The sequence below is a fragment of the Petromyzon marinus genome, chromosome 72 (genome assembly GCF_048934315.1).
Source record: "Petromyzon marinus isolate PM22_M1 ecotype Great Lakes invasive population chromosome 72, UKy_Petmar_22M1.pri1.0, whole genome shotgun sequence".
Lineage (NCBI taxonomy): Eukaryota > Metazoa > Chordata > Hyperoartia > Petromyzontiformes > Petromyzontidae > Petromyzon > Petromyzon marinus.
Genome location: NC_133738.1, coordinates 7797878 through 7822688, shown reverse-complemented (window position 1 = coordinate 7822688; position 24811 = coordinate 7797878). Strand labels below are relative to the sequence as shown.

At 44.6% G+C, this 24811-nt stretch overlaps 2 protein-coding genes across 4 annotated transcripts in view; one reads left to right on the top strand and one right to left on the bottom strand.

Moving 5' to 3' along the window:
• Positions 1-4806, bottom strand: part of LOC116957333 (uncharacterized) — a 15452-nt gene extending 10646 nt beyond the window's left edge. The window contains exons 1-2 of one of the 2 annotated variants that reach the window (XM_032979426.2): positions 4665-4806; positions 3110-3237 (exon numbers count right to left, since the gene is read on the bottom strand). The gene's annotated coding sequence lies outside the window, so the exon portion shown is untranslated. Of the gene's footprint in view, positions 1-1158; positions 1316-3109; positions 3238-4664 lie in introns of those variants that run through there. The other variant, XM_032979427.2, reaches the window with a different exon arrangement.
• On the top strand, positions 4776-24811 carry LOC116957336 (uncharacterized). 2 transcript variants are annotated; one of them, XM_032979437.2, is made up of 3 exons: positions 4776-4862; positions 9268-9354; positions 12866-24811. In XM_032979437.2, the coding sequence occupies exon 3, from the start codon at positions 12907-12909 to the stop codon at positions 14134-14136; it is 1230 nt and encodes a 409-aa protein (XP_032835328.2). In that variant the 5' UTR covers positions 4776-4862; positions 9268-9354; positions 12866-12906; the 3' UTR covers positions 14137-24811. The 2 variants fall into 2 exon arrangements, with proteins under 2 accessions (XP_032835328.2, XP_032835329.2); XM_032979438.2 differs by having other exon boundaries at positions 4801-4862; positions 9247-9354.

Genomic DNA, 24811 nt, shown 5'->3' with positions numbered 1-24811 from the left:
GGAATGTAATTTTACAACAGAATTGGTAATAAGTTTATTTTGTAAACCTCCAATTTTTGAATGCGTTGATGTCTGCCCGCCATGTCGCCCTTAAAAAAATAGCGTCTAAGCTCAATGGGTGTTACTCGTGAAATTCACTTCTGATTGTGAGTGGGCCAGTGAGTTTGGGTAAGTGGGAGGGCGAGTGAGAGGGCGAGTGGGAGAGTGTGAGTAGGTGAGTGTGCTTGTGTGGGCGAGTGGATGGATGAGTCAGTGGATGGATGAGTGAGCGAGTTATAGAGTGGGTGGGAGGGTGGATGAGTAGACGAGTGAGTGGATGGATGAGTGAGTGGGCCAGTGAGTGTGCTTAATTATAATTAAATGCTTTGATGTCTGCCGGCTGAGTCGCCCTTGAAAATAAGCGTATTAGTTCAATGGACTGCACTCGGAAAATAAACATATTCTGACTCTGAAATAAACTTCTGGACTGGTATCGTCCAAATATTGCAATGCTGAACAAATGCCTCCAGTTTACTCAATCGGGAATACGCGAATAAGCATCGCCCCTCCCCCCGACTGCCAAACCAACTCGGCAGGACGCTCCTGAACTGAAGTAAAGAGACTCAGTGTGATAAAGCACTCGAGTGTGCACCACGGTGGAGAGATTTGCACTACATCGCCCGGTATCCAACAGGTCGTGGGTTGGATCCCGACGCTGACGCGTGTTTATTTGAAGTTTGCGTGTCTCTCTTTCTGCGTGGTCGCGTGGATTTGAACTCCGCTTTTCCCCTCCAAATTTAGAAACTTGAGTTTAGAGCATTTGGCTGCTGTAAATTTCCACACGATTACAAGCCACTTCGTTGTGGGCAGGTCGCTTCTGAAATAGATATATAGCTCAAAATAGAAATATAAAAAAGTGGTTTTAAAGTAGTCAGCCAGGTGAGGACAAATAAAAATTAACAAAAATCAAAGCAAATACAATCAGGCGATGGCAGGAGGCAAGCCCAGCATGGCTAGGCCACGCTTTGTAACGTTCCAATCTGGACATCTATTCCATACTCGCTGCTACACTCAATTGAGATCCCGAGGAGAATAATCGAAGAAGCGAGGCTGCACCTAAATAAACAAAAACAACCACCACCAAAAACCACGACCACCACCACGATGTGAACTTCTTACCTCGGATCTCAGTTGAGTGGCGAGCAGCTTTCCGGGATTTCGTGACGTCACGCAGATTAACGCGGCAGGGGAGATGACATGACGTCACGAGCGAGTTATCCCTCCCACTTAATAGATTATGTTGAAGAGCCCGGCCCTGACATTGAATGATTTGGCGTGGCTGCTGAACCGGACATAGTGAACTCGCGACAGATTTAATGGTTAAATTAAATTAATGAAGCAGGCCCTTATGGGGAGTGATTGTGCGTGGCTTTGCCCAAATTATGATTTTACTGGTGACATGACATCACTAGCGAGGTACACATGCCCTGCTGTCTCGCGACGATGACGTCACGTGGAGTGGTCAAGTGAGAGAGCGAGCACGGTGAAGAGTGGTATTAGAGTATAAGTTGATTTAGAATTCTTTTACATGTATTCCTCTGTTGCACAGGGATCCCTTGCTACAACAACAAGAACGTGAACATTATTGCGCGTGTGTACACCACTATCATCATAAGCATCAACATCATCAGCACCATCATCAGCAACACCACTTTAATCATCATCAACACCACCATAATCATCATCAACACCATCATCAGTATCAACAACAACCGCAATTCGTCACTATGTGGCGCTTGTTCCATACTAAGGCCACGTGAAATATCAAACGCCCGCGTGCAAGAGGTCACGTGACATACCCAGGTGTCATGGGTTGACTGATTGAGATGACTGGCCGACGCACCACCTGTGCCCCCTACTTTGCCAACTTGCTGTGCTTTAGCCACTCGGTGCTCCGCTCGTTGTGAGCATCGCTCCTCTGCCCTCCGTTGTTGCTGGAGGGCGACTGCCTCCAACTGCCCAGTAGTGTCCTTCACGAGCCTCCTCCACAGAGGTCGATCTTGATACTGCTGTTGCCAGTCATTGGCAAGTCTATCCTCTATTGGCAGTGTTGAATCTATGGCCAGTGTTGAATCTTTTGGCAGCGTTGCGTCTACGGGCAGTGCTAACCCGATCGGCAGAGCTGAGTCTATGGGCAGTGCTGCTTAATGTAAAAAGCACGTTTATTACAGTGGAGGTGTGCAAGGAGGGAGAATGTGGGGGCGAACGTCCCCCGCCATCACTGAATTGTCGGGGCCGTTGCCCACCGACTCCCCCGTTCCATTCATACCGCTACCCCCCGGCTGCTCTGTCAGGTCCAGACTATCGACCCCTAATGTCTCGCCCCCCTGTACCTCTGCCTGGGATGTCGACCGCGTTTGCATAGCTTAATTAGCGGCTCATACGCTTTGCGCTTGCGATGCGCTACATTTTTCAACGGCGGTTTGCCGCGATGAGCGCGCTCGCAAAGTAAAACCCCGTCCTGCACGGGAACAAACAGGTGCGGCGCGCCGCCGTGGGATTCCCTCCCACCCACGCTCCACGCGCTTAAGCAAAAACAAACACGCCGCGATTTTCTTTGCTCCGGTTTAACGGGCCGTTTACACAGCTGCGTATTCGCGCACCCCAGGCCCTTAATTCGCTACCTCGCTATTAGACAATCGCGCAAGTGCGCGACCGCCACACCGTCACACAGGCGCGCGAGCGTTAAGCGCTACTGGAGGCGATTGCGCAGGTACGCGGGCGCTGGGCACCACCGAAAATAGTCGTGTAGGTACGCGCGCGCTGAACAATACTGTAAACGATCGTACAGGTACGCGGACACCAAGCACGCTCTACTCCCTTATTCGCCGCAAACAGCCGCGTATGTGCGCGAACACAAAACACTCTCCACCCTCCTCTTCACCCTCCAAAGGACCACACGACACAGTTTATTCCCCTACCAGTTATTTTATTTACCACGAGCAACCCGTTAAGCTACGCGTAATTGTGTGGGTCAGTGGATGTCAGCCTATTCCCCTTGGGATCCTAGACTGTATTTCCTCTGCCTATCGCTCTGCTTTCTACCCTCGATCAAATAGCCAAAACTTACCTCTCTCTCTTACTCAGGCGTACTTCCACTCTGCTGCGCTGGAAGCTGTAGAAAAGCGATCCGTAGAGGGTTGAGCCTGGCTGCGCTGAAGTTCGTCACGCAGACGTCTCGAACGGCTGACTCCCCTCCTGCGTGGACAGCGATGATTTTTTTAAGAAGACTGCACCCGCTACCCTCCGCCTCGGTGCTTTTATCCACCCTAAAGGCAGTCCGGTGCTCCCGCACCCGTGCTTGCCCTGTCCATTCAGAGGCTGAGTTATTTTCGTCCCTCTTACATGCAGATCTGTGACCTTTACCTGCAACAAAAGCGTTCCGCCGGCCCCCACACCTTGTGCTGCCTTGTCGGAATGTTCCTAAGTGCATCTTTTGGTGGAGTCCCTAATGGCATCCATATTAAAGGCGCGCTACGGTTCTCACACCCCAGGTGGCCCTGTCCATTCAGATGTTGGAATGCTCTTTCGCAAAGGCATACCGCCGTTTTCACGTTCCGTGCCATGTGTGCGTAACTGCACCCGCGGCGGCCATGCGGCCTCCGCTGTGATCAGGTAACTTTAATATCTGGTCATGGCGCTGCGGTCCGTATCAGCTGCGGGGGGAGATCGCCCAATTTCCCGGCCGCAGGAAACCATGAAACTTAATCCCATTAGGGGTTTCTGGAAGAAAACCTATCGGTCAGGTGATCTCCCCTTCCGGCTCTATGTGGGATGGGTGTGCGTTCGCGCGGGGGGGGGGGGGAAGCGAGTCGCGCCGCGTTGGCGTTGTCACCCCCCGGTGGTGGTGTCGCGGCGGTGGGCACGGTCCCCGACGGAGCTACTCCGCCGTGGTGGCACCACACATATATACCCAACCTCCAAGTCCACACATGCTGGCCGCTTCTACTCTGCATCCTCCAAAAAGTCCACCTCCACAAACTGCTGGGTTTCATTTCACTCTCAGCCCGCAGCCTCCTCCAGCTTCACACTGCCTGTATTGACTACTTGTAAGTTAAACTCTTGTAATGGGAAAGGCCTGTGAATGCAATTGAACGTCTTTAACCTAAACTCAATGATACACGTCTACTTGGTCTCCATTTGACTCAGTAGTGCCTAAAAAATCCACCCACACCTCCAGAAATTTCTGGGAGTTACCTCGCTCTGCCTCAGAGTCCACAGTCTCCTCTAGCTTCACACTGCCTCCATCGACGTTAAGGTCGGATTTTGGATTTGAATCTTCAACCTCACATTTCACTATCACTTCACTCTTTACCATCACTTCTTCACTCGTCATCTTCACTATTCAAATTTCACTTTAACTTCTTGACATTTCGCCTTCACTCCTGGCCACGTTTCATATCTCAAATGTTTTTCTGGTTCTTGTTTCATGAGGAATGGACTCATTATAGCACTTTGACTTTCACAAGCCAATTTCAGATTAATTTCCTGATGAATCATTTGATGCTTATTTCTCTTCCCTAACTGTCGAAAACCCTTCCCACACACAGTGCACTTGAAGGGTGTCTCTCCTGAGTGGCTTCTCTGGTGTATTTTAATATGTGATGACCGTGCAAATGCCTTACCACACAAAGTACACTTGAAGGGTTGCTCTCCTGTGTGTGTTCTCTGGTGTTTTTTAAGATATGATGACTGTGAAAATTCCTTCTCACAGACAGTACACTTGAACTCGCTAGTGACGTCATGTCATCTCCCCTGCCGCGTTAATCCGCGTGACGTCACGAGATCCCGGAAAGCTGCTCGCCACTCAACTGAGATCCGAGGTGAGAAGTTCACATCGTGGTGGTCGTCGTGGTTTTTGGTGGTGGTTGTTTTTGTTTATTTAGGTGCAGCCTCGCTTCTATTGTTCTCCTCGGGATATCAATTGAGTGTAGCAGCGAGTATGGAATAGATGTCCAGGTTGGAACGTTATAAAGTGTGGCCTAGCCATGCTGGGCTTGCCTCCTGCCATCGCCTGATTGTATTTGCTTTGATTTTTGTTTATTTTTATTTGTCCTCACGTGGCTGACTACTTTAAAACCATGTTTTAAACAAAAAATATATACTACTTTGAGCTATATATCTTTCAGAAGTGACCTGCTCACAACGAAATGGCTTGTGTGTAAATTTACGTCAGCTAAATACTCTAAATGCGACCACGCAGAAAGAGAGACACGCAAACTCCAAATAAACGCGTCAGCGTCGGGATCCAACCCACAACCTCCTGTATACCGGGCGATGTAGTGAAAATCTCGCCAGCGTGGTGCACACTCGAGTGCTTTATCACACTGAGTCTCTTTACTTCAGTTCAGGAGCGTCCTGCCGAGTTGGTTTGGCAGTCGGGGGGAGGGGCGATGCTTATTCGCGTATTCCCGATTGAGTAAACTGGAGGCATTTGTTCAGCATTGCAATATTTGGACGATACCAGTCCAGAAGTTTATTTCAGAGTCAGGATAAGTTTATTTTCCGAGTGAAGTCCATTGAACTAAGAAGCTTATTTTCAAGGGCGACTCAGCCGGCAGACATCAAAGCATTTAATTATTATTAAGCTCACTCATCCATCCACTCACTCATCCATCCACTCGCCCACACAAGCACACTCACCTACTCACACTCACCTACTCACACTCTCCCACTGGCCCTCCCACTCGCCCTCTCACTCACCCTCCCACTTACCCAAACTCACTGGCCCACTCACAAGCAGAAGTGAATTTCACGAGTAACACCCATTGAGCTTAGACGCTATTTTTTAAGGGCGACATGGCGGGCAGACATCAACGCATTCCAAAATGACAGGTTTACAAAACAAACTTAATAGCAATTCTGTTGTAAAATTACATTCCCACTCAAACTTTAGTGATTATTAGAGTCCGTTTTAACGAGGTTTTAGATGGCAGAATTGAGATGCCAAAAAACGATACGTGGTTCCAAACGTTTGGGCAGTGAAATCTGGGAAACTTAACAAACAATCAGGCACACAGGAACCACTAGACTCGCACAGAAACCCACAGACTTGCACACAGATCCACAGACTCACATAGACAATCAGATGCACGTCGCAGATTTTTCGGATTGTCCAATGGTTTAATAAATAAAATAAAGAGCAAATCTATGGAAAAAATATCCTTGTAAATAAAAATATCACGTGGTTGATACAGACTTGATGTTCGTGTTAAATTGTACCACAAAAATGTGTGGTTAATGCAGACTTAATGCTGCCTCGCAATAGGTATTTGTTTTCAAATAGGACTATGTACTTTATTCATTTCTATTTATTTGTCGTGAATTGCTTACCTTTCATCTATTTTGCACTCCTATTGTTTTTTGTATGTTAATTGAACGTCTTTCACACCGTACGTATCCAACCATGTTTGTTTTTGTAACTTTCTGACCCGCCTCGACTGGACACCTGTGACATTCCTCCAGAAGACAGATTCTGATTTTAAAGATTCTGCTCTTAACACCTGTCTTATTGCCGAAAAGGTTGAAGCCTTTTCTTCTTTCATCAAAATAGTTGTATCATTATACATTTAAACCATGACACCAGTACACAATGGCCTACTCATGAAAAATAACGCGAGAAATAATTACTTTAATATCTATATGAAGCATATGTTGCATGTTGGTGTGTATAATATGCCTGCAATATTAATAATACAATTATTAACATTTGTAAAGTGCTGCATTTCATCCGTGGTTCCCACCAATCCGTGCCGTGTATCAAAAGTACGAAATATACACATCCTGCAGGGTAAACAGCCAGAACTCAAGCTTCATTTACCCACTAACTCAATCACTCACTCACTGGACGACCCACTCACTCCCTACTCAAGCATACAACTACTCACCCATTCTGTGACCCAATCACTCACCCACTCGCTCAGGTAAACGGCAAAACTAGGGGGGGGGGGGATGAAGACCAGTTTACGGAGGTGAGTTTTAAAGATAGACTTAAATATATCTCTGATTGTCTTACTAATCAGAGTGGCTGCTACATTTTACCAGAGTGGTGTACCCAGAATATTGTGATTGGTGACATTTGCAATGCGTGGGCAAAACCTTCTCTGTAACTGGGAGAGGAGGCAGTTTGACCGGTAGCATCTGCAGTCAGTCGGTGTGTGTTCCCTTATACTCAAACTGGTAGAGCTCATACTCTTTGGTTTTGTTCGGTAAAGTCACGTAGATAAAATAAAAGAAAATATGTTTTGTTTTATTTTATCTACGTGACTTTACCGAATAAAACCAAAGAGTATGAATCCTTGCAGTCACGAAAGCTTCAAATCTAGAATTGGTAGAGCTCTCTTCGTGGCAAATGGCGGCTGTTGTTGCGTGCGGTAATGTAACCTATAGCGCGCTGCGCTACGAACCAGGCAACACGAGTTTGATTCCCACTCACCGCCACCAACACCAGTGACTATCTGAACCAGACTTGGGCCTCCCTAGATTGACTCAGCCTCAAATGAGTGCCTGGTGCAGTGTGTAAACATCGCCACTGGGGAAACAAAAGCGGTCGGGTGTGGTGCTGGCCATACACCCACTCACTCCTGAACTTACTGTTAAGGCTATATTGGGGGTCTGTTGCGGGTAACTATGTGTGTGTGCATTGGAATATGCTCATGTGTGTTAATGTATTTTATTTGACTGCGAGTGTAAGTTAACACGTAACCTGGATTTTAATTTGCATTTTTGGCTTCTGTTAGTATTACTGGTTTTGTAGAGGTGTTTTGGGAGTGTGTTAACGTGCTGGGTAGCTAACACACGGGTTTGTGTATTTTAATTTGTGTGTTCGTGTATATGTATTTGTTGCTTTTGCTATGCCTTAAATATTCCAGGAAGTAATCACACTCTGTTAGTTGTTGGCTGGTGCACCATCTGGTGCACCATCTGGTGACAGTGTAAACCCAGAATATTGTGATTGGTGACATTTGCACGGTTTGGGCAACCCAGAGTCTAAGAGCAGTTTTAGTGCCGGGCATAATTGACTTCAAAAGGAAGGTCCTGAGGGAGGGTGGTGATTTTACACAGGTTGCAATACAGAACATTATTACAACAACATGGACTAAACGATGATCTCTGCTGGATTGGACGAAGATCTAACGTTCGACCACACTGATTACCAGATAATTAATATTCAGCTTGCCAGACCTGCAGAGAAGAAGCTTGCAAGGCCCAATTGTCCATGGCAGTTCTGCACAAATGTCATACAGTAGACCCTTGTATATCATGGGTTTTTTTCTTGCGGTTTCGACCTATCACGGGCAACCTCTTTGCATACCAATTTACATATTATTGGGTCTTTCAGTAAAGTCACGTAGATAGGTTCAAAGAAAATAGCAAAAAATACCAATTTACACTCTCCTGGGAAGACTGTTCTGGGAAGGAGGGTGGGGTGGGTGAGGAACACGAGGAAATCGGTGGCACCTCAACCTTTGCCATGCAAGCATTTAGCCTTAACAGACTGTTAGGGCAAGTAGCATCGATAAAGGTTGGCACGGCACACAAAGGGGTAGGTTAGCAGCACCATTCCCGGCCGCCTTTGTCTCCCCAGTGGCGATGTTTACACAACACACCAGGTACTTATTTGGGGCTGGGTCGACCTGGGAAGGCCCAGGGCCAATTCAGATAATCGTCATGGTTTTGGGCGCGAGAGGAAATTGAACTCAGGTCGCTGGGTTCATAGCGCAGCACGCTAACTGAAGCACTACCACTCTCCACTCACGCACACACATCATCATCATTGCAAGTAGAGCAGTCAGTATTTAGAATCTTATTTATTCTCTTGAAATGTTTTTTTTCTATCGAGTTTCTACTTGTTTATTTCAATTGTTTTGTTTTTAGTTTAGTTGGCATGCTGTACAGTACTTATTTCAGTTGTGATGCGTATTTTTGGTTGCCGTTTACCTAAACCCATTGTTTCGGTAAGGCTTAAGTATTGAATATCGCCGTTTTGGCTTTCTTGGCACATTCCAAGAACGTAACCCCCGCGATATTCAAAGGTCTCCTGTATTTTCTGTTCATATACTACAGCACAGATGTATCGATTTTTTTAATCAGAAACTAGATCTCTGCTTTCTTGATGTAATCAAGGCCTAAGTACCATTAAGAGGCTTCGGCTTTTGGTTGTTCATTGTTTTCGATATTCCTGCCCCTCTGCTCACATTCGTTAAGGATTTTTATGATTTTGGGCAGGCCCGGAAAATACGTGACAAGGATTCGGAGCCGTTTCCTGTTCAAGTTGGCGTGTGACAGGAATTCCCTCTGGCCACAACCATTACGGTAAGTCCCCGGGTAGCGCAAGACCCTACTTACGGAAATCCAACCTGACGGAAATGCTCCCATAAATCATGTAAAAAAAATCAACATGCGGACATTTTTGCTTTAGTTACTTAAGCGCAAGTAGTCCAGCGCGGTGAGGTTGTGGATGAATAACGCTGAGCGAGGCATAAGGCAGACGGCATCTTCCCCAAGGCTGTGGTGTATAGCCGCTCTGCACTCTCAGTCATGCTGTTACATTGTTACCGTGCGTTTCCTGTATCTGTCACATCGTCTCATAACTTTCAGTGTAATATCACCCTTTATTACATTGCAATAATGACTGGAAAAGATTAAGGTCAATGGAATTGTTGTGTAGCATTGCCTAATTATTTTTCTTTTGTAGCATTATGTAATTTTGGTTTTCTGTGCTTAGAACTATCTTGTTTTTCCATGTTTCTCTTTATAGTTTTGATTAGAAGTGTATTTAATAAGTTATTTACGTTATGTACTTTATTTAACACAATTGCACTTCGATTGCTTATGGTCTCAGCCGACAGCGATCTGAGAGGTCTCGGCCTAGTCTATGCCCGGTAAATGAATATTTGGAAGTGACTGTTTTCTTTTAACAATTAATATTAGAATGTCTTATGGTGTTCATTAATATTTGGATAAGTTTTTCTTCCATTAGTTTAATTATGGGTAGTGTTAGGGTAGATATTCGATGAAATGAAAGAATAATAGGAAGTGCAGAACGTATGTACAGCAATACGATACAGGTGGCGATAGAAAACAAACTATAGCGTGATACAGTACTGAGAGAAAATGAACGAGTAATTTGGTAGGGGCGGCACAACTTTCCGGCTATGGGATTTTGTCTTGCTTTTGGGGGAAAATTGTTCAGTTCCCGACATGGGAAATTCGGGTTACGGATTGTTCCCGGGAACCTAACCCTTCCATGACCCGTGGACTGTCTGTACATTAAGATGGCATCTTCAATATTTACATAGTTTTGATAACCTCACATTGGCCCTACAAAAATACATTTGGTACAGTTACAATGAGAGGCTATTCGATGGCTGGTTATAGTTAAGGGATCGTTTCCTGCTGGTCAACCATGTTACGTATGCTGATCTGGCAATGGCTACTCAATGCGATGGAGTTAGGGACTCTTGTTCTGTACCTGTAGAATTTCATCATGAGGAGGCGCCTTACATATCTTCCAAAATAATAATGCACCTGCCTGGGTATTTCATGTCATCCAACATTCTGCCTGCTCGCCTCTTAGTGAGTAATCAGGCAGTTCTACAGGTGGTGGAGGAGCTCCCATACTTGGTTAATGTGTTGACAACCAGCTCTGGTTTGGCAGCTAAAGTTTTAATTCCTATTAGTCGAGTGCATGCTTTAATTTGACTGCCTAACATGGTGAGGAAGCTGCCTGGACCATTGCTCCATGTAAATCACTGAATCTTCTTGCCCACAACTATGACCCCTTTCTCTGGGAATGTGAAATATGCACTCCTTTAAAGAACCATCTGTGCTGGCTTATACAATTAAGGCTGGCCTGCCTATGATTCATCCTCTATTGAGCCAGACTTGATGGTTTTCGAAGCTTACAAATCCCTGAGATATCCATACAGAATATAATCAATGAGGCTATTTGGCAGGCGAGGATGCATTCGTTGGTCATGAATCCCGCATGCTCAGAAACTGCATGCTCAAGTAGTGTAAGTAAAATTTTGATTTAAAGCTTTCGTGACTGCAGTAATTCATATTCTTAGCTCTTTTGGTAAAGTCACGTTGAAGGGAAACAATAAAATAATAAAATATATAAAACAATAAAAAACAATATTGTTTTATATATAATGTATATATATGTTATATATATATTTTATTATTTTATTGTTTCCCTTCAATGTGACTTTACCGAAAGAGCTAAGAATATAGCGTAAGTTAGTTCGGATATGAGGGACTAAACAGGTATGGCATGGGCTAGAGAAAAGATTGGAGGATGTGGAGGTGATCGGACTTGCTGATGACTGGTACCAGGAGTGTGAAGATTGGCCTCTGCGGTGGAGGCCCTTGAAGGATGCTGCAGTGTAGTTGGAGGCAATCGTCCTGCAACAATGATGTCAGAGGAGTGACACATAAATGGGTGGAGCGCTGGGTGGCTAAAATGCAGCAAGTTGGCACAGTGGGTAGCACAGGTGGTGCATCTGCCAGTCATCTCAGTCATCCCTTGACACCTGGATCATTCCTATGACCTACTGGCAAGTGCTCCACACTTACATGGCCTCAATTCGCACCAATCATGGCATGACCACTGTGATGATGTTACTACCAATTAGTGGTGAATGGTGGCTGTTTTCTTGATATAATCTGTTAATGATCCATGTGAAACATAGCTGTACATAAGAGTGTATCTATATGGTGAGCGGAGGCAGGTTTCTTCGTTCACTGCATTATGGAGCCCACATTCAGAGTTGTATTATCGCTGAGAGCAGACATGATTGACAAGTGACAGCTTAACTTATTGTAGTCCTCTGCTGGGTTGATTGTTCCTAGGTTAAGTACTTGGTGAAGAGTATAAGCATCTAGCCAGGCATGGTTCTAGCCACAACACCACCTTCTCCGCTGTTCCAATGCGTGAAAGTGTAAAGTTTTTATTTTTGCTGTAAAGTATATTGACCATATTAAACACCTAGGTTTAATCAAAGTAATAGGTTTTTTTTTATTACAGGTGTAAAAAAGCTCCTTTTAGACATCCATTTTCAGGGAAGTATAGCTTTATTTCTCCGAACGTATATACAGTCCAAGTGTAACGACTGCCACACTCGTAATTGCTATGGCTATCTTCAGGGCCCGATGGTTTCCACCACATTGATACCTGAACAGTCAACCCTGATGATTTCCACAGTCGGCCCCAATGTCGTCCACCTCTACAGTGCCTTCCGGTCACCTGTTTACAATCATCACAACGCGCACCTTCTAGAACCCCCCTACACATGGAACGTTTCATAAGCATGGAAAAGACAGCACATGAAGCTGAAATTACATCTGTCCCTCCGAGCATTCAAGCAAATCTGAGCCTGGCTTCGGACTTACAAATTGCGATTGAATATTAATTTGTCCATTTGATCATATATCTGCCCAATCCGAATATTTATATTTTTAACACCATTTGCTATTTTTAGCAGACTTTTGCAATAGTTAACATTTTTTCAATAGCCAGATACAACCGAAATTCTGTATGTAGAGGTACGGGTTATCATTGATATTGAATATACTAGGGCCTCCAGGCATTATACTGACCACTTGCCTTACTATGCCAGGCCAACAGCTGATCGTCAATAGGAGCAAGTGCCATAAAACAGCCTGTGTGATAAATTTGAGGGTGATTTTTTTTATTTCTCGTTAATGTGTGAGTGTTCTTGTCCATGTAATATGTGAATATCACGTGTGACTGTATACATATGCATTTCTATGCTTTTATGCTGACATACATTGCGTGGATTTTACTGTTTTCTGTCTGCAGCTGCAAGTTCCTCTGCCACTTTGCCAGACAGAATTGGTCATATGGAGCGAAAACAATCAGCGGGACAGAAACCATTCAAGTGCACGGTGTGTGGGAAGGCGTTTGCACAACCATCATATCTTCAGGTCCACCAGAGAACACACACGGGAGAGAAACCCTTCAAGTGCACTGTTTGTGGGAAGTCCTTTGCATGGTCATCAAATCTTAAAACACACCAAAGAACACACACGGGAGAGAAACCCTTCAAGTGCACTGTGTGTGGGAAGGCATTTGCGGATTCATCAGCTCTTACAAGACACCAGAGAAGACACACAGGAGAAAAACCCTTCAAGTGCATTGTGTGTGGGACGGCATTTGCAGAGTCATCACCTCTTAAAAGACACCAGAGAATACACACAGGAGAAAAACCCTTCAAGTGTACTTTGTGTGGGAAGGCGTTTGCACATCCATCATATATTGAGGTCCACCTGAGAACACACACGGGAGAGAAACCCTTCAAGTGCACTGTGTGTGGGAAGGTGTTTGCAACGTCATCACATCTTAAAATACACCAGAGAAGTCACACAGGAGAGACACCCTTCAAGTGCACTGTTTGTGGGAAGGCCTTTGCAAAGTCATCCCATCTTAAAACACATCAGAGAATACACACAGGAGAGACGCCCTTCAAGTGCACTGTTTGTTGGAAGGCCTTTGCATGGTCATCAAAGCTTAAAACACACCAGAGAACACATATGGGAGAGAAACCCTTCAAGTGCACTGTGTGTGGGAAGGAATTTTCACTGTCAACATATCTTAAAAACCATCAGCGAACACACGTAGGAGAAAAACCCTTAAAGTGCACTGTGTATGGGGAGAACAGTTTTCGACAGTTAGGGGATCGAAACAAGCATCAAACCATTCATCAGGAAATTAATCTGAAATCGGCTTGTGAAAGTCCAAGTGCTGCAATGAGTCCATCCCTCATGAAACAAGAACCAGAAATACATTTGAGATGTGAAACGTGGACAGGAGTGAAGGCGAAATGTCAAGAAGTGAAATTGAAATTTGAATCAGTGAAGGTGAAAAGTGAAGTGACGGTAAAGTCTGAAGAAGTGATAGTGAAATGTGAGGATGAAGATTCAACTCCAAAATCCTACCTTCACGTCGATCGAGGCAGCGTTAAGCTGGAGGAGACTGTGGACTCTGAGGCAGAGCGAGGCAACCCCCAGCAATTTGTGGATGTGGAGGTGTGGGTGGATTTTTTAGGCAATACTGAGTTAAATGGAGACTAAGTATATGTGTATCATTGAGCTAAGAAAAACGAAGTTCCATTCCATTCACAGGCCTTTCCCATAATAGAGGTTTTTTGGGTTAGATCGCGTAAACAGAACATGCCAATTCATCACTAGTACAGCACACCGGTGTGTTGGAGAGCCAAGCCACAACATTTACAATCTGAGTGATGTTTCGCCAGTCATTACAACTAGCTTCATCAGGCGACAGCCAGATTTGTGCCTTTATAATTGCAAGCGTTTAACCTCCAAGTGGTCAATAGAAATAGCCTGAAGCTGGAGGAGGCTGCAGACTGAGAGTGAAATGAAACCCAGCAGTTTGTGGAGGTGGACTTTTTGGAGGATGCAGAGTAGGAGCGGCCAGCATGTGTGGACTTGGAGGTTGGGTAGATCTGTCAGCAGGAGTAGGAGACAAAAAGGCTCCACAGCATTCAACGTGTTATAATAATATTTATATTAATAATTGGCGCTTGCATAAATGTGTTATTTCTTTCTCGCTGTACGTAGCCAATCTTGCTAATCAAAGGTGAAATGCTTCAGCAACTACAAGCGGCTTGTATCATATTTAATCTCAATCGTTCGACGGCTAGCCCAAGTGGCAGCTGTCCTTTTGTGGTAGAAGGTGACTCAGTACTGACCTGCACGTGGACATGAGCCTGCCAGTTTGGTGGAGCGATGATTGATGTGTAACCCCAGTCGGGTCGTTTGTGGCTAATCTTTCTAATCTGGCAAATTTTGACCCTGACACCATGAATGTTGAACATCCACTGTTAAGCAGATTTTTGGTCAATATTGCTGCAGTAATCATGAGGGCTGCTGGACAGATGTGAACTTTGAAACTCTTTTAACAAATATCAACCGTGCTATCACTTCTCGCATTCTAAGAATGCATGCAGGTGTAGTCATCCATTCAGAGATCAGTGTACAGTAAATGCACTGTAATGTGATGCAGTTTATTTCAATTCAATTATTGAATGTTGGCGATGCGTCTCTTGGTAATTTAGAGTTATAATTTTAACACATGATCTGATTCTGAGCATACACAGCAAAAGCTCTTATCCAGCATCCATGGGGAATCAAGGGTGGTGCCAGTTCATCAAATGTGCAGGTTGTCTGAGAGGTATACTTTATGGTTCAGCAAAATTCTCAAATGTAAAAACTTTTTTACGAAGAAATTAAGCATACATTTTAACTGATATTCAAAATAATTTACTATTTTACAGAGGTACTCACCAGTCATTTGTACAGCATTTTAAGTTTACTGTAGAGAAGCAGTGGTGCTGTTTAGATTACAGTGTACAGTAGTGCAGTACTGTATGTACAAGTACAGTGAAACAATTAGGTTAGGCAGCCCACAACACGATCACAATGGCCGATTGCAGATTGCAATTGCGACTCCATTTGTGCCACCACTTAGCAACGTCATGAAGCACGCTGCAAGATGCCAGAATTTTTCTCGATATGTGAAGTTATATTTACATTGCCGCTTGACAGATGCCGGTTAATAGAGCATTCCGCATGGTAAAAAGTACGTGATAGAGATTTTGCTGTACGTGCCATTTGGAATAAAATGGTCATAAATGGAATGTCCTAAATAGACGAACGTTTGTTTTGACAGTAACCTGTGCAGGACATTTACGTGACTGCTGTTGTTCATGTGATACAGGATCAAAGATATTTTTTGTAGCTTAGGATCCATATCCCCCAACTCAATGTTTGTCTTCGAAATCACGAATATAGTACACACAAGGGAAACACTGAAATGTTGCATAAAGGAGATATTTTCTCCACAACGCTAATTATGTTGTCTTTTCATACCTAATTAACGTGATTATTTGTCTGCCTGTCTGTCTGCTATGCCTATCTTAACTTTTAACTGACAAACTGTTGGGTTTACATTTCAACAAAGTACACATACAACAAACTAAGCCCCCGGACGAAAACTCGCTATTTGTTTTTGCCCTTGGTCCAATGTAAACTAATAAAATCACAAACGCTTTCGTTCTATCGGTAAAGTCATGTAGGCATGAAATAAATCACGACGTTTCTGGCGCAACACATGCGTCCGTCATCAGTTGTGAAAGCATGGTCTGTTGCTGAGGCAGACTAAAAGGTTTGAAATTGGTGTAGCCCAAGGGTCATTAAGAAGTGTGTCCGGGGCTAGTGATGTTGATGTGAGAAATTAGCATGTAACTGTCAGATAGGAGAGCCGCCTCCTCGACGAGGGCATGGAAGTGGCTATGTTAATGTGAGAGATTAGCATGTTAATGTGAAATCTAAGAGTAGTGCAATCCAAAAGCATAAGTGCAACCCAACGGGTGCAATCCAAAGGGCAGGTGAGTATGAGAGTGCAATCCAAAGGAAATGTGAGCATGAGAGTGCAATGCAAAGGACATGAGCATGAGAGATCTGAGAGAGAGACAGAGAGTCATAAGTAACAGCTGACATAGGCAGGTAGGATGGAAACATCACAGTCAGTTAAAACTCTACCTGGTTAATAACGTCCTTCCAATGATTGCTCAGTTTGTACCCATTTTTTTGGTTGAAGTTGTGTCTGTGTTTATATATCTGGATGGCTTCATGAACAAATCTCTGAAGGTAGGTTTGCAGAGAACCTCCGTCTTGGAAAAATCTAATTCGTGTGAGCCCACAGTGTTAAAACAAAGATCGGCAAACGGCAGAGGTATTTGTCCTACCGTGTTTCAGATCTGTCTTTTGTTCACGAACGCGGTCCGAGACATGTCGTTTCGTTTCCCCACTGTAACTACTGCTGCAACCACAACTCAGTTTGTAGACACCTGGGTATTGCATGTCAGGAATCATCCTTTAGAGATGGGGCCCTATGGTGTCGTGTTTTGATGAGGGAATTTTTCTGGGCTGGATGGTTGATGGTGGGAGTCAGGCTTTAGATAGGCATCCGTGTGAGTGGCTTTCCTGTAGACCGAATGTCCCAACGAGCCATCAGGTCTCTTCTCGATCAAAACATCCAGGAATGGTAGGTTGCCATCCTTTTCCACTTCCATGGTGAATTTGATAGACGGGTGTATGGAATTGATGTGGTTGAGAAATTGGTTCAGTGCTGGCAGGCCATGTGGCCAGATGACGAATGTGTCATCCACGTATCTCTTCCACAAGGAAGGACGTAGGGTGGATGTCTGCACGGCATCTGTTTCAAATTTCTCCATGAAAACATTCGCTACCACTGGTGATGAGGGAGAACCCATTGGGGTGCCTTCAGTTTGTAGAATGTACCATTCCAGGTGAAGTATGTGTTGGTAAGGCAGTGCCTTACCAAAGTTGGTACATCTGGTTTCCATCCTTAGATGGACCAAGTCTTCAATGATTGCAATGGTGTCAAATACAGGTACATTGTTGAACAGAAAGACTACATCGAAACTGACAGGCAAATCATCTGGAGACAGTGAGATGTCCTTGATTAGAGAAACCAAGTGAGCTGAGTTTAGTACAGCTGAGGTGGACTTGCCCGTGAAAGGAAGCAGGGTCTCAGAAAGAAATTGGGCCAGTTTGTAGGTGAGTGAGTTAATGGTGGAGGCGATGGGATGGAGCGGGGTACCTACTTTGTGGATTTTTGGAAGGCCATATAATCTGGGTGGTCAGCAGCCGAAGGATTTAGAGAGCTCTGCTTGGACTGATCGATTAGAAAAGTCGATTTAGTGATGATAGTTGTTTTTTTTAGCTAGGCGGTTGGTGGGATCTCTGTTGATATTGATATAGCTGCCATCATTAAGGTCCTGAATTTTGTTGTAAGTGGTTTTATCCATGATGACAGTGGCATTGCCCTTGTCGGCTGAGAGGACGACAATGTCATCTCCGTTTTTTCATTTAGAGAGTTCGAAACGCTCGTTTTGCTGATGTTGCTAATGGGTTTCTTAGCGTTTATCAGGATAGCGATTTCAGATCTAGCAAAGTCTGCCGGGATGTGTCCCAAGCCATTGAGGGCTACGTCGACCTGGGCAATTATATCATCCACTGGGATGTGTTTAGGGGTGACTGAAATTCAACCCATTGGCTCGTACTGATTTTAGACTGTTGGAAATTGGGATGCTACTTTGATTTATGACAATCTTGTTAGCATCTAACTTTTTAACCTGTGGCTCCGGCTTCTTTTTTGACAGGAGGTTGAATTTAGCGATCAAGTTAACTTTACATTTGGTTTGACATTGAACTAGCAGAAGAAACTGTCATGTTATCTACATGGTCCCAATCAGAAGTGGACATCTTATCTGTTTATTTTAAGTGTGATTGTAACAGAGTCTTCTCTAAATTATCAAGTTCAAATCTGGAGCAATCTTATTCTCTCTGAGATTAGCGATAGGCGAGCTTTAAACAAGATCTGTTTAGCGGTAGGAGACGTGACAGCAGCAGATGTGAGTGTAAATGCGACTGGTATTGTTATCGCGGCATCTCTTGAGAAAGGTTAGCGACTTAATCAGGTGAGCCTTCTTGTCTCGCAGTCTATTAAAAGCTCTAACAGATGTGTGGAAACCCTCCCCATAGAGACGGTTCAATCTGATTTGAAGCTTTCGTGACTGCAGGAATCCATATTCTTTGGTTCTTTCGGTAAAGTCACCCATTTCAAACATTTTTAAAACAGTCTGCCTCAGCAGCAGACCATGCTTTCCCATCTGATTACGGACGCTTGTGTTGCGCCCGGAACGTGATTTATTTTATTTTATACCTACGTGACTTTACCGAAAGAACCAAAGATTATGGATTCCTGCAGTCACGAATGCTTCAAATAAAATCACACTTTGTAACAATGTACGCTGATCAAAATGATAACTTTGAGCGTGTGCCAAAGCACACTTCTGCGCATGCATTTATAGGGACATCGCCGGATGTCACCATACTGTAGTGCAGTACCGGGCTTAGAGGAGTACGGTGTGTGTGTGCCGGCCTGAGGACAAGGTCAGCTGAGCTCATGGCAGCCTGGGTGACCCGAGAGGACACGTGACCGGACGGGTTGACGGGGGCTCCCAGAGGGGGTGTGAGGGTCACGTGATAGGGACCGAGGTTCCCCGGGAGGGTTCCGGAAGGGGGCGTGGCCAGGGGCGGAACCCGGCCACGCCGCAGGGGATATAAGCCAAAAGAAACCCTTCGTCTTCGATCTTCGGTCTCCAGTCTTCAGGCACGCAGACCAGGCAGCATGTTGGCGGTCCTGGTCTGAAGTTGTTAGTTATCCCATAACCTGTGTAGTTAGCCGGAGTGGTCACCACCCTTGGTTGTTATCTCGTTAAGAGGTAGAGTTACCCCGGTGTGTTAATAAATGGGCTGCCTCCAAGTTGAAGTGTGCGACTCAGTTGAACCCACTGCACATGGATACGCCAACTCGCCGTTGCCCCTAGCAACGCAAACAAGCTTTCTGAGTGGCGACGGGAGGGAGGTTCTCCTTCGCGTTAAAAAAATAACAAAATAAATCAAGCACAGTTGCTGCTGCACAAGCACACGCTGAGGTAAATCCTGAACAATGCGATGTCCCCCCCACCCTAATGTGCATTTACTTCAAAAGTCAGTAGATACTACCGTAGTCAGTAGATACTACTGAGAGTCAGTAGATTCTACTATAGAGTCAGTAGATACTACTGTAGTCAATAGATACTACTATAGAGTCAGTAGATACTACTGCACATACATAATGTGCATAATGTACGTTGACTCAGTAATCCCCACCCCCCCCCCCCCCCCCCCAGATTTTGCACAAGAGTGGCGTAGCGTGGTGACCACATCTGCGCCTCTATATAAGGAGTGAAACAGACTTATCCACAAATCTGGCTGTCGCCTGATGATGCTAGTTGTAATTACTGGCGAAACGTCGTACTCAGATTGGAAATGTGACTTGGCTCTTCAACACACCGGTATGCTGTACTAGTGACGAATTGACATGTTCTGTTTAAATCACAACCCTTACTAGTTTGCTTTGTCGGATGGTGGCGGGTTTTAATGACACATTTATATATTAATGTGATCTAACCAAAAAAAAGAATGGATTTGTGTATGTTTATGTTATGTTTTTTTACGAGAAGACAAGTTTTGAAATTAATATATTTTTCCACCGGGCAAATTTGGGTACTTCCTCCTAGTGCAGTGGTTCTTAACCTTATTGGAGGTACTGAACCCTGCAAGCTTTATCAGTGCATTCACCGAAACCTTCGTAAGTGGAAAAAAAATATGATTTCTTCAAAACATAAGTATATATTTTATTAGTGCTCAAAATGAACCATGCATCAGTTGCACACAAAATCACTGTTCAAAGAACAAAACCAACAAAACATGAATTTCACGCAAAAACATAACTCAATGAATATTTACTGCAAATCAATGGGACTTTTGCTGTTGCCTTTCAGATACAAGTTCAGAAATGCGCGGCTTCACCTTGGCAAGTGCCACTCTCATATCATTTTCGCAACAAAGTCCGTTCCTTTTCTTAGTTTTTATGTCTACCATGTTCGAAAAAGATTGCTCGCAAAGATACGTTGTAACAAACGGTGTGAGTATCTCAAGGGCTTTCTTAGCAATAAGAGGGTAGGGTACGATTTGGTGATACCAAAACGTTGAGAGCGTTATTGTTCTGAAGAGTTGCTGTTGAAGCTGGCTCTGCTGAAGTTCAATGATTTCCTCGAGGTATTCATCGTTGGCATCTGCTGTCGCAACACTAAACGTGAACGGCTGTCTCACCCATGCTGGATATGACTCTCTGGTGGGGAAGTATCCGTTGAGAGGCTTTGCGAGCACATCTAAGTGCATGGCAATTGCTTGCTTCAGCTCCCCAGGTACAGTAATGTCTCCAATTCCAGACACGTCTTCGATCTTACTTACACAGTCGTCCAGCAGGGGAAAGTTTGCGAAGTTATAATTCTCTGTTCGTCGTTTCCATAAAGGTAGCTTTTTTTTAAACGCCTTCAGGTTTTCTTCCGCTTTGATGATGTTGACTCCACCACCCTGCATCTGTCGATTGAGATGATTGAGAGCATCGAAAATATAGGCCATGTACGCCAAAATGAGAATGAACTCAGAATTTTCGAAGCAATCTGCGTGACAATGTTGGTACTCTCGCAAAACCAGGGCTAATTCCACACGCATGGCAAAAACACGATTCAGCACCTTTCCCCGGGATAACCACCGAACGTTAGAATGGTACAGAAGTACCTCGAATTCAGAGCCCATTTCCTTACACAGCTCTTTGACGATGCGGTGCTTCATAGCACTATTTCGCACGTAGTTCACACATTCAACTACAATTTTTAATACTTCTGCCAGTTTTGAAGGCAAGGTTTTTGTTGCCAACGCATGCATGTGCAGAACACAGTGCGTAACAATGATGTGTGGTGCATCGGATTTCACCAGCGCTCCAAAACCAAAGTGTCGTCCCAGCATGGCTGGAGCTCCGTCCAAACAAACTGCAGAAACCATATTCCACGAAAGATCGTTGTCTCTGAAGAAGTCATCCACGAGTTTCTTCACATCGATTGCCTTGGTTGTTGTTGTAAGAGGCTTACAAAATAAAAAAATCTTCCTTTATCACGTCGTCTTTCATATAGCGCACAAATACAACAAGCTGGCTTAGATTGGAAACGTCGGTGGTCTCGTCGAGTTGGAGGCTGAATTTTGCTGGGCTTGAAATCAGATCTGCAACTACTTGAGCCAATATGTCATCGCTCATGTCGTCTATTCTGCTGCTGATAGTGTCATTTGAAAGAGGAATTTGGGATAACTTATCTTCAGCAGATTTTCCCAGCATGATGTTCGCCATCTTCAACGCAGCTGGTTTTACGAGTGTTTCACCAATGGTGTGTGGTTTGCCCTGCTTTGCGATCAGGTATGCAACTTCGTACGATGCTGTGAAGATCGGTTTGTCGATGGGTACAAAGCCGAGAACAGGCAGAGTCGCCTTTTCATCGAATCTGGCTCTATTCACCTTGAATTCAGCGAGCGTTGTGTTCTTGTATTTCCCATCTCCATGCAGCTTTAGGAAGTGTTCCTTTAGTTTTGTCGGTGCTAGACTAGAAATGCTGAACTTGGCATTGCAAATCATGCATTGGGGATGCTGACTCCCATCACGTTCTTTATACACGTGACTCCATATTGTACGTATTCGTCCAACCACTTTATTTTTTCTCGACATAGTTTGAAGGGATTGAAAGATTAAAAGAAAATCACAATTGACATACAATCACAACAGCCACAAGTCGACTACTGAGCGCACCAAGTTCCTGATCACGCAATGTGGCGTGATCAGCTGCAGCCAATGATGGCCAAGCGGAGCGTGACGTCACGAATAATAAAAGTGGGCTGAATTTATTTTGTGTAACACATTTTTACTAAGCATCTAAATATTTGTAATCTAACACGGCGAAGAAAAATTGCATGTTGCCAATTTTTTAACGGCCGACAAAAACGGCCCGACATTGCTAGTGCGAACCGGGCTATACTGTGTGTATCTTGACCCCTGCCGAACCCCGGAGAGTGACTCAACGAACCCTTGGGGTTCGATCGAACCCAGCTTAAGAACCACTGGCTTAGAGAGTTCCACAATCCGAGGTGGTACCACGAGAGTGAAGGCGTAGAGAGTTCCACAGTCCGAGTGGTACCATGGGAGTGAAGGCTTACAGAGTTCCACAGTCCGAGTGGTACCACGAGAGTTAAGGCTCGGAGAGTTCCACAGTCCGAGTGGTACCACGAAAGTGGAGGCGTAGAGAGTTCCACAGTCCAAGTGGTACCACGAGAGTGAAGGCTCGGAGAGTTCCACAGTCCGAGTGGTACCACAAGAGTGAAGGCTTAGAGAGTTCCACAGTCCAAGTGGTACTAGGAGAGTGAAGGCTCAGAGAGTTCCATAATCCGAGTAGTACCACGATAGTGAAGGCTTAGACAGTTCCACAGTCCGAGTGGTACCAGTAGAGTGAAGGCTTAGAGAGTTCCACAGTCCGAGTATTTGCACGAGAGTGAAAGTTTCAAGTTTCAAGCTTATTTATTAGATATAGCCCTGTGAGCCATGTGGCTCTTGACTCGGGTGCAGCCGCAACAAACAAAGAGATGAACACAGAGCATCTTAAAATGACGACACGCAACAGAAACATCCAGGAAAAACCAGCAAAATCTTCCATATGCGTCCAACCACTTTCTTTTTTTGCTCGACATAGTATGAAGGGATTGAAAGATTAAAAGAAAATCACAAATGACGTACAATCACAACAGCCACAAGTCGACTACTGAGCGCACCAAGTTCCTGATCACGCAATGTGGCGTGATCAGCTGCAGCCAATGATGGCCAAGCGGAGCGTGACGTCACGAATAATACAAGTGAGCTGAATTTATTTTGTGTAACACATTTTTACTAAGCAACTAAATATTTGTAATCTAACACGGCGAAGACAAATTGTGTGTTGCCAAATTTTTAACGGCCGACAAAAACGGCCGGACATTGCAAGTGCGAACCGGGCTATACTGTGTGTGTCTTGACCCCTGCCGAACCCCGGAGAGTGACTCAACGAACCCTTGGGGTTCCATCGAACCCAGCTTAAGAACCACTGTCCTTGTGCGTTCTATAGTTTTGCATCAAACTAGGACCCACGTACTGTGTAATATAAATGGTAGTTGCTGTTACACATCTCTCTGTGTGGTGGCAAGCATTGGGTGAAACCTGGCTGCTTATGAGAGACTAGAAAATCGTAGGGCTGGAGGTTCGTGGTAAACATTTTTTTTAGTTTTTTGAAGAGATAGATACATAACAAACTCATATCTGCTCATCTGTGATTTTTCATAGCAGGAAGATCATTATTCTAAGAGGGAGATCAAGAATGTGAATATTTGATTGATTTCATAATAGCCTCGGTTTCACTGGATTTTAATTTCTGTAGAAAATCATGAATATAATTCGTATGTATACTCCCACAATGTTTAATGTGAGGACTGTGTGGGTGTGTGTAATGTGGCGAGTGGTAGTGCAGTAGGTATCGTGCTGGGCTATGAACCCAGAGACCCGAGTTATGCCAACACCACTGATGATTATCTGAACCGGTTCTCGGCTTCTCTTAGGTCGACCCGGCCTAAAATGAGCACCTCGTGTGATGTGTAAGCATTGCCACTTGGGAGACAAAGATGCACATGTCTTCACTGATATGCTAATTGTGCCTCCAGTTTGTACTCTGTAATCGCTGACACTCCCGCCTGGCCTCATGACTTAGAGACCCTTAACTCGTAACTTCTTGGTCACGTGACCAAACTGAACACCATCATATCAGGAAGTTCTTGTGTAAAAACACCCCCATATCTGCCGTGGGGCAGAACACTTTCCGTTTGGTATCTTGGAGATACCACCTTTTATTTTCCTGTCTCATAAACAACTGTGCAACAAACTTCAATGGGTTAACATATTTGTCCATGTCTTTGCGATAGAGAAGTAGTACTGCCTCAACTATAAGCCTAATTAAAGTTATTGCAACACCTTGCTTCGCTACCATAACCTCAAGCTTTCGAACTTTCCCATCGGCACTGGGAATGTTCTTGAGGATGTGGCCCATTGGCCACTCATTCCGTTGATTTGGTTGTCACCTTCTTGGGTGTTGGGCCTGCTGGACTGCCACTTGCTGCGCACTTGAGGTGTTGCAATGTACTTGTTTTTCCAGCGATGCCAGAACATGCTGATGAAAGCTCTGCA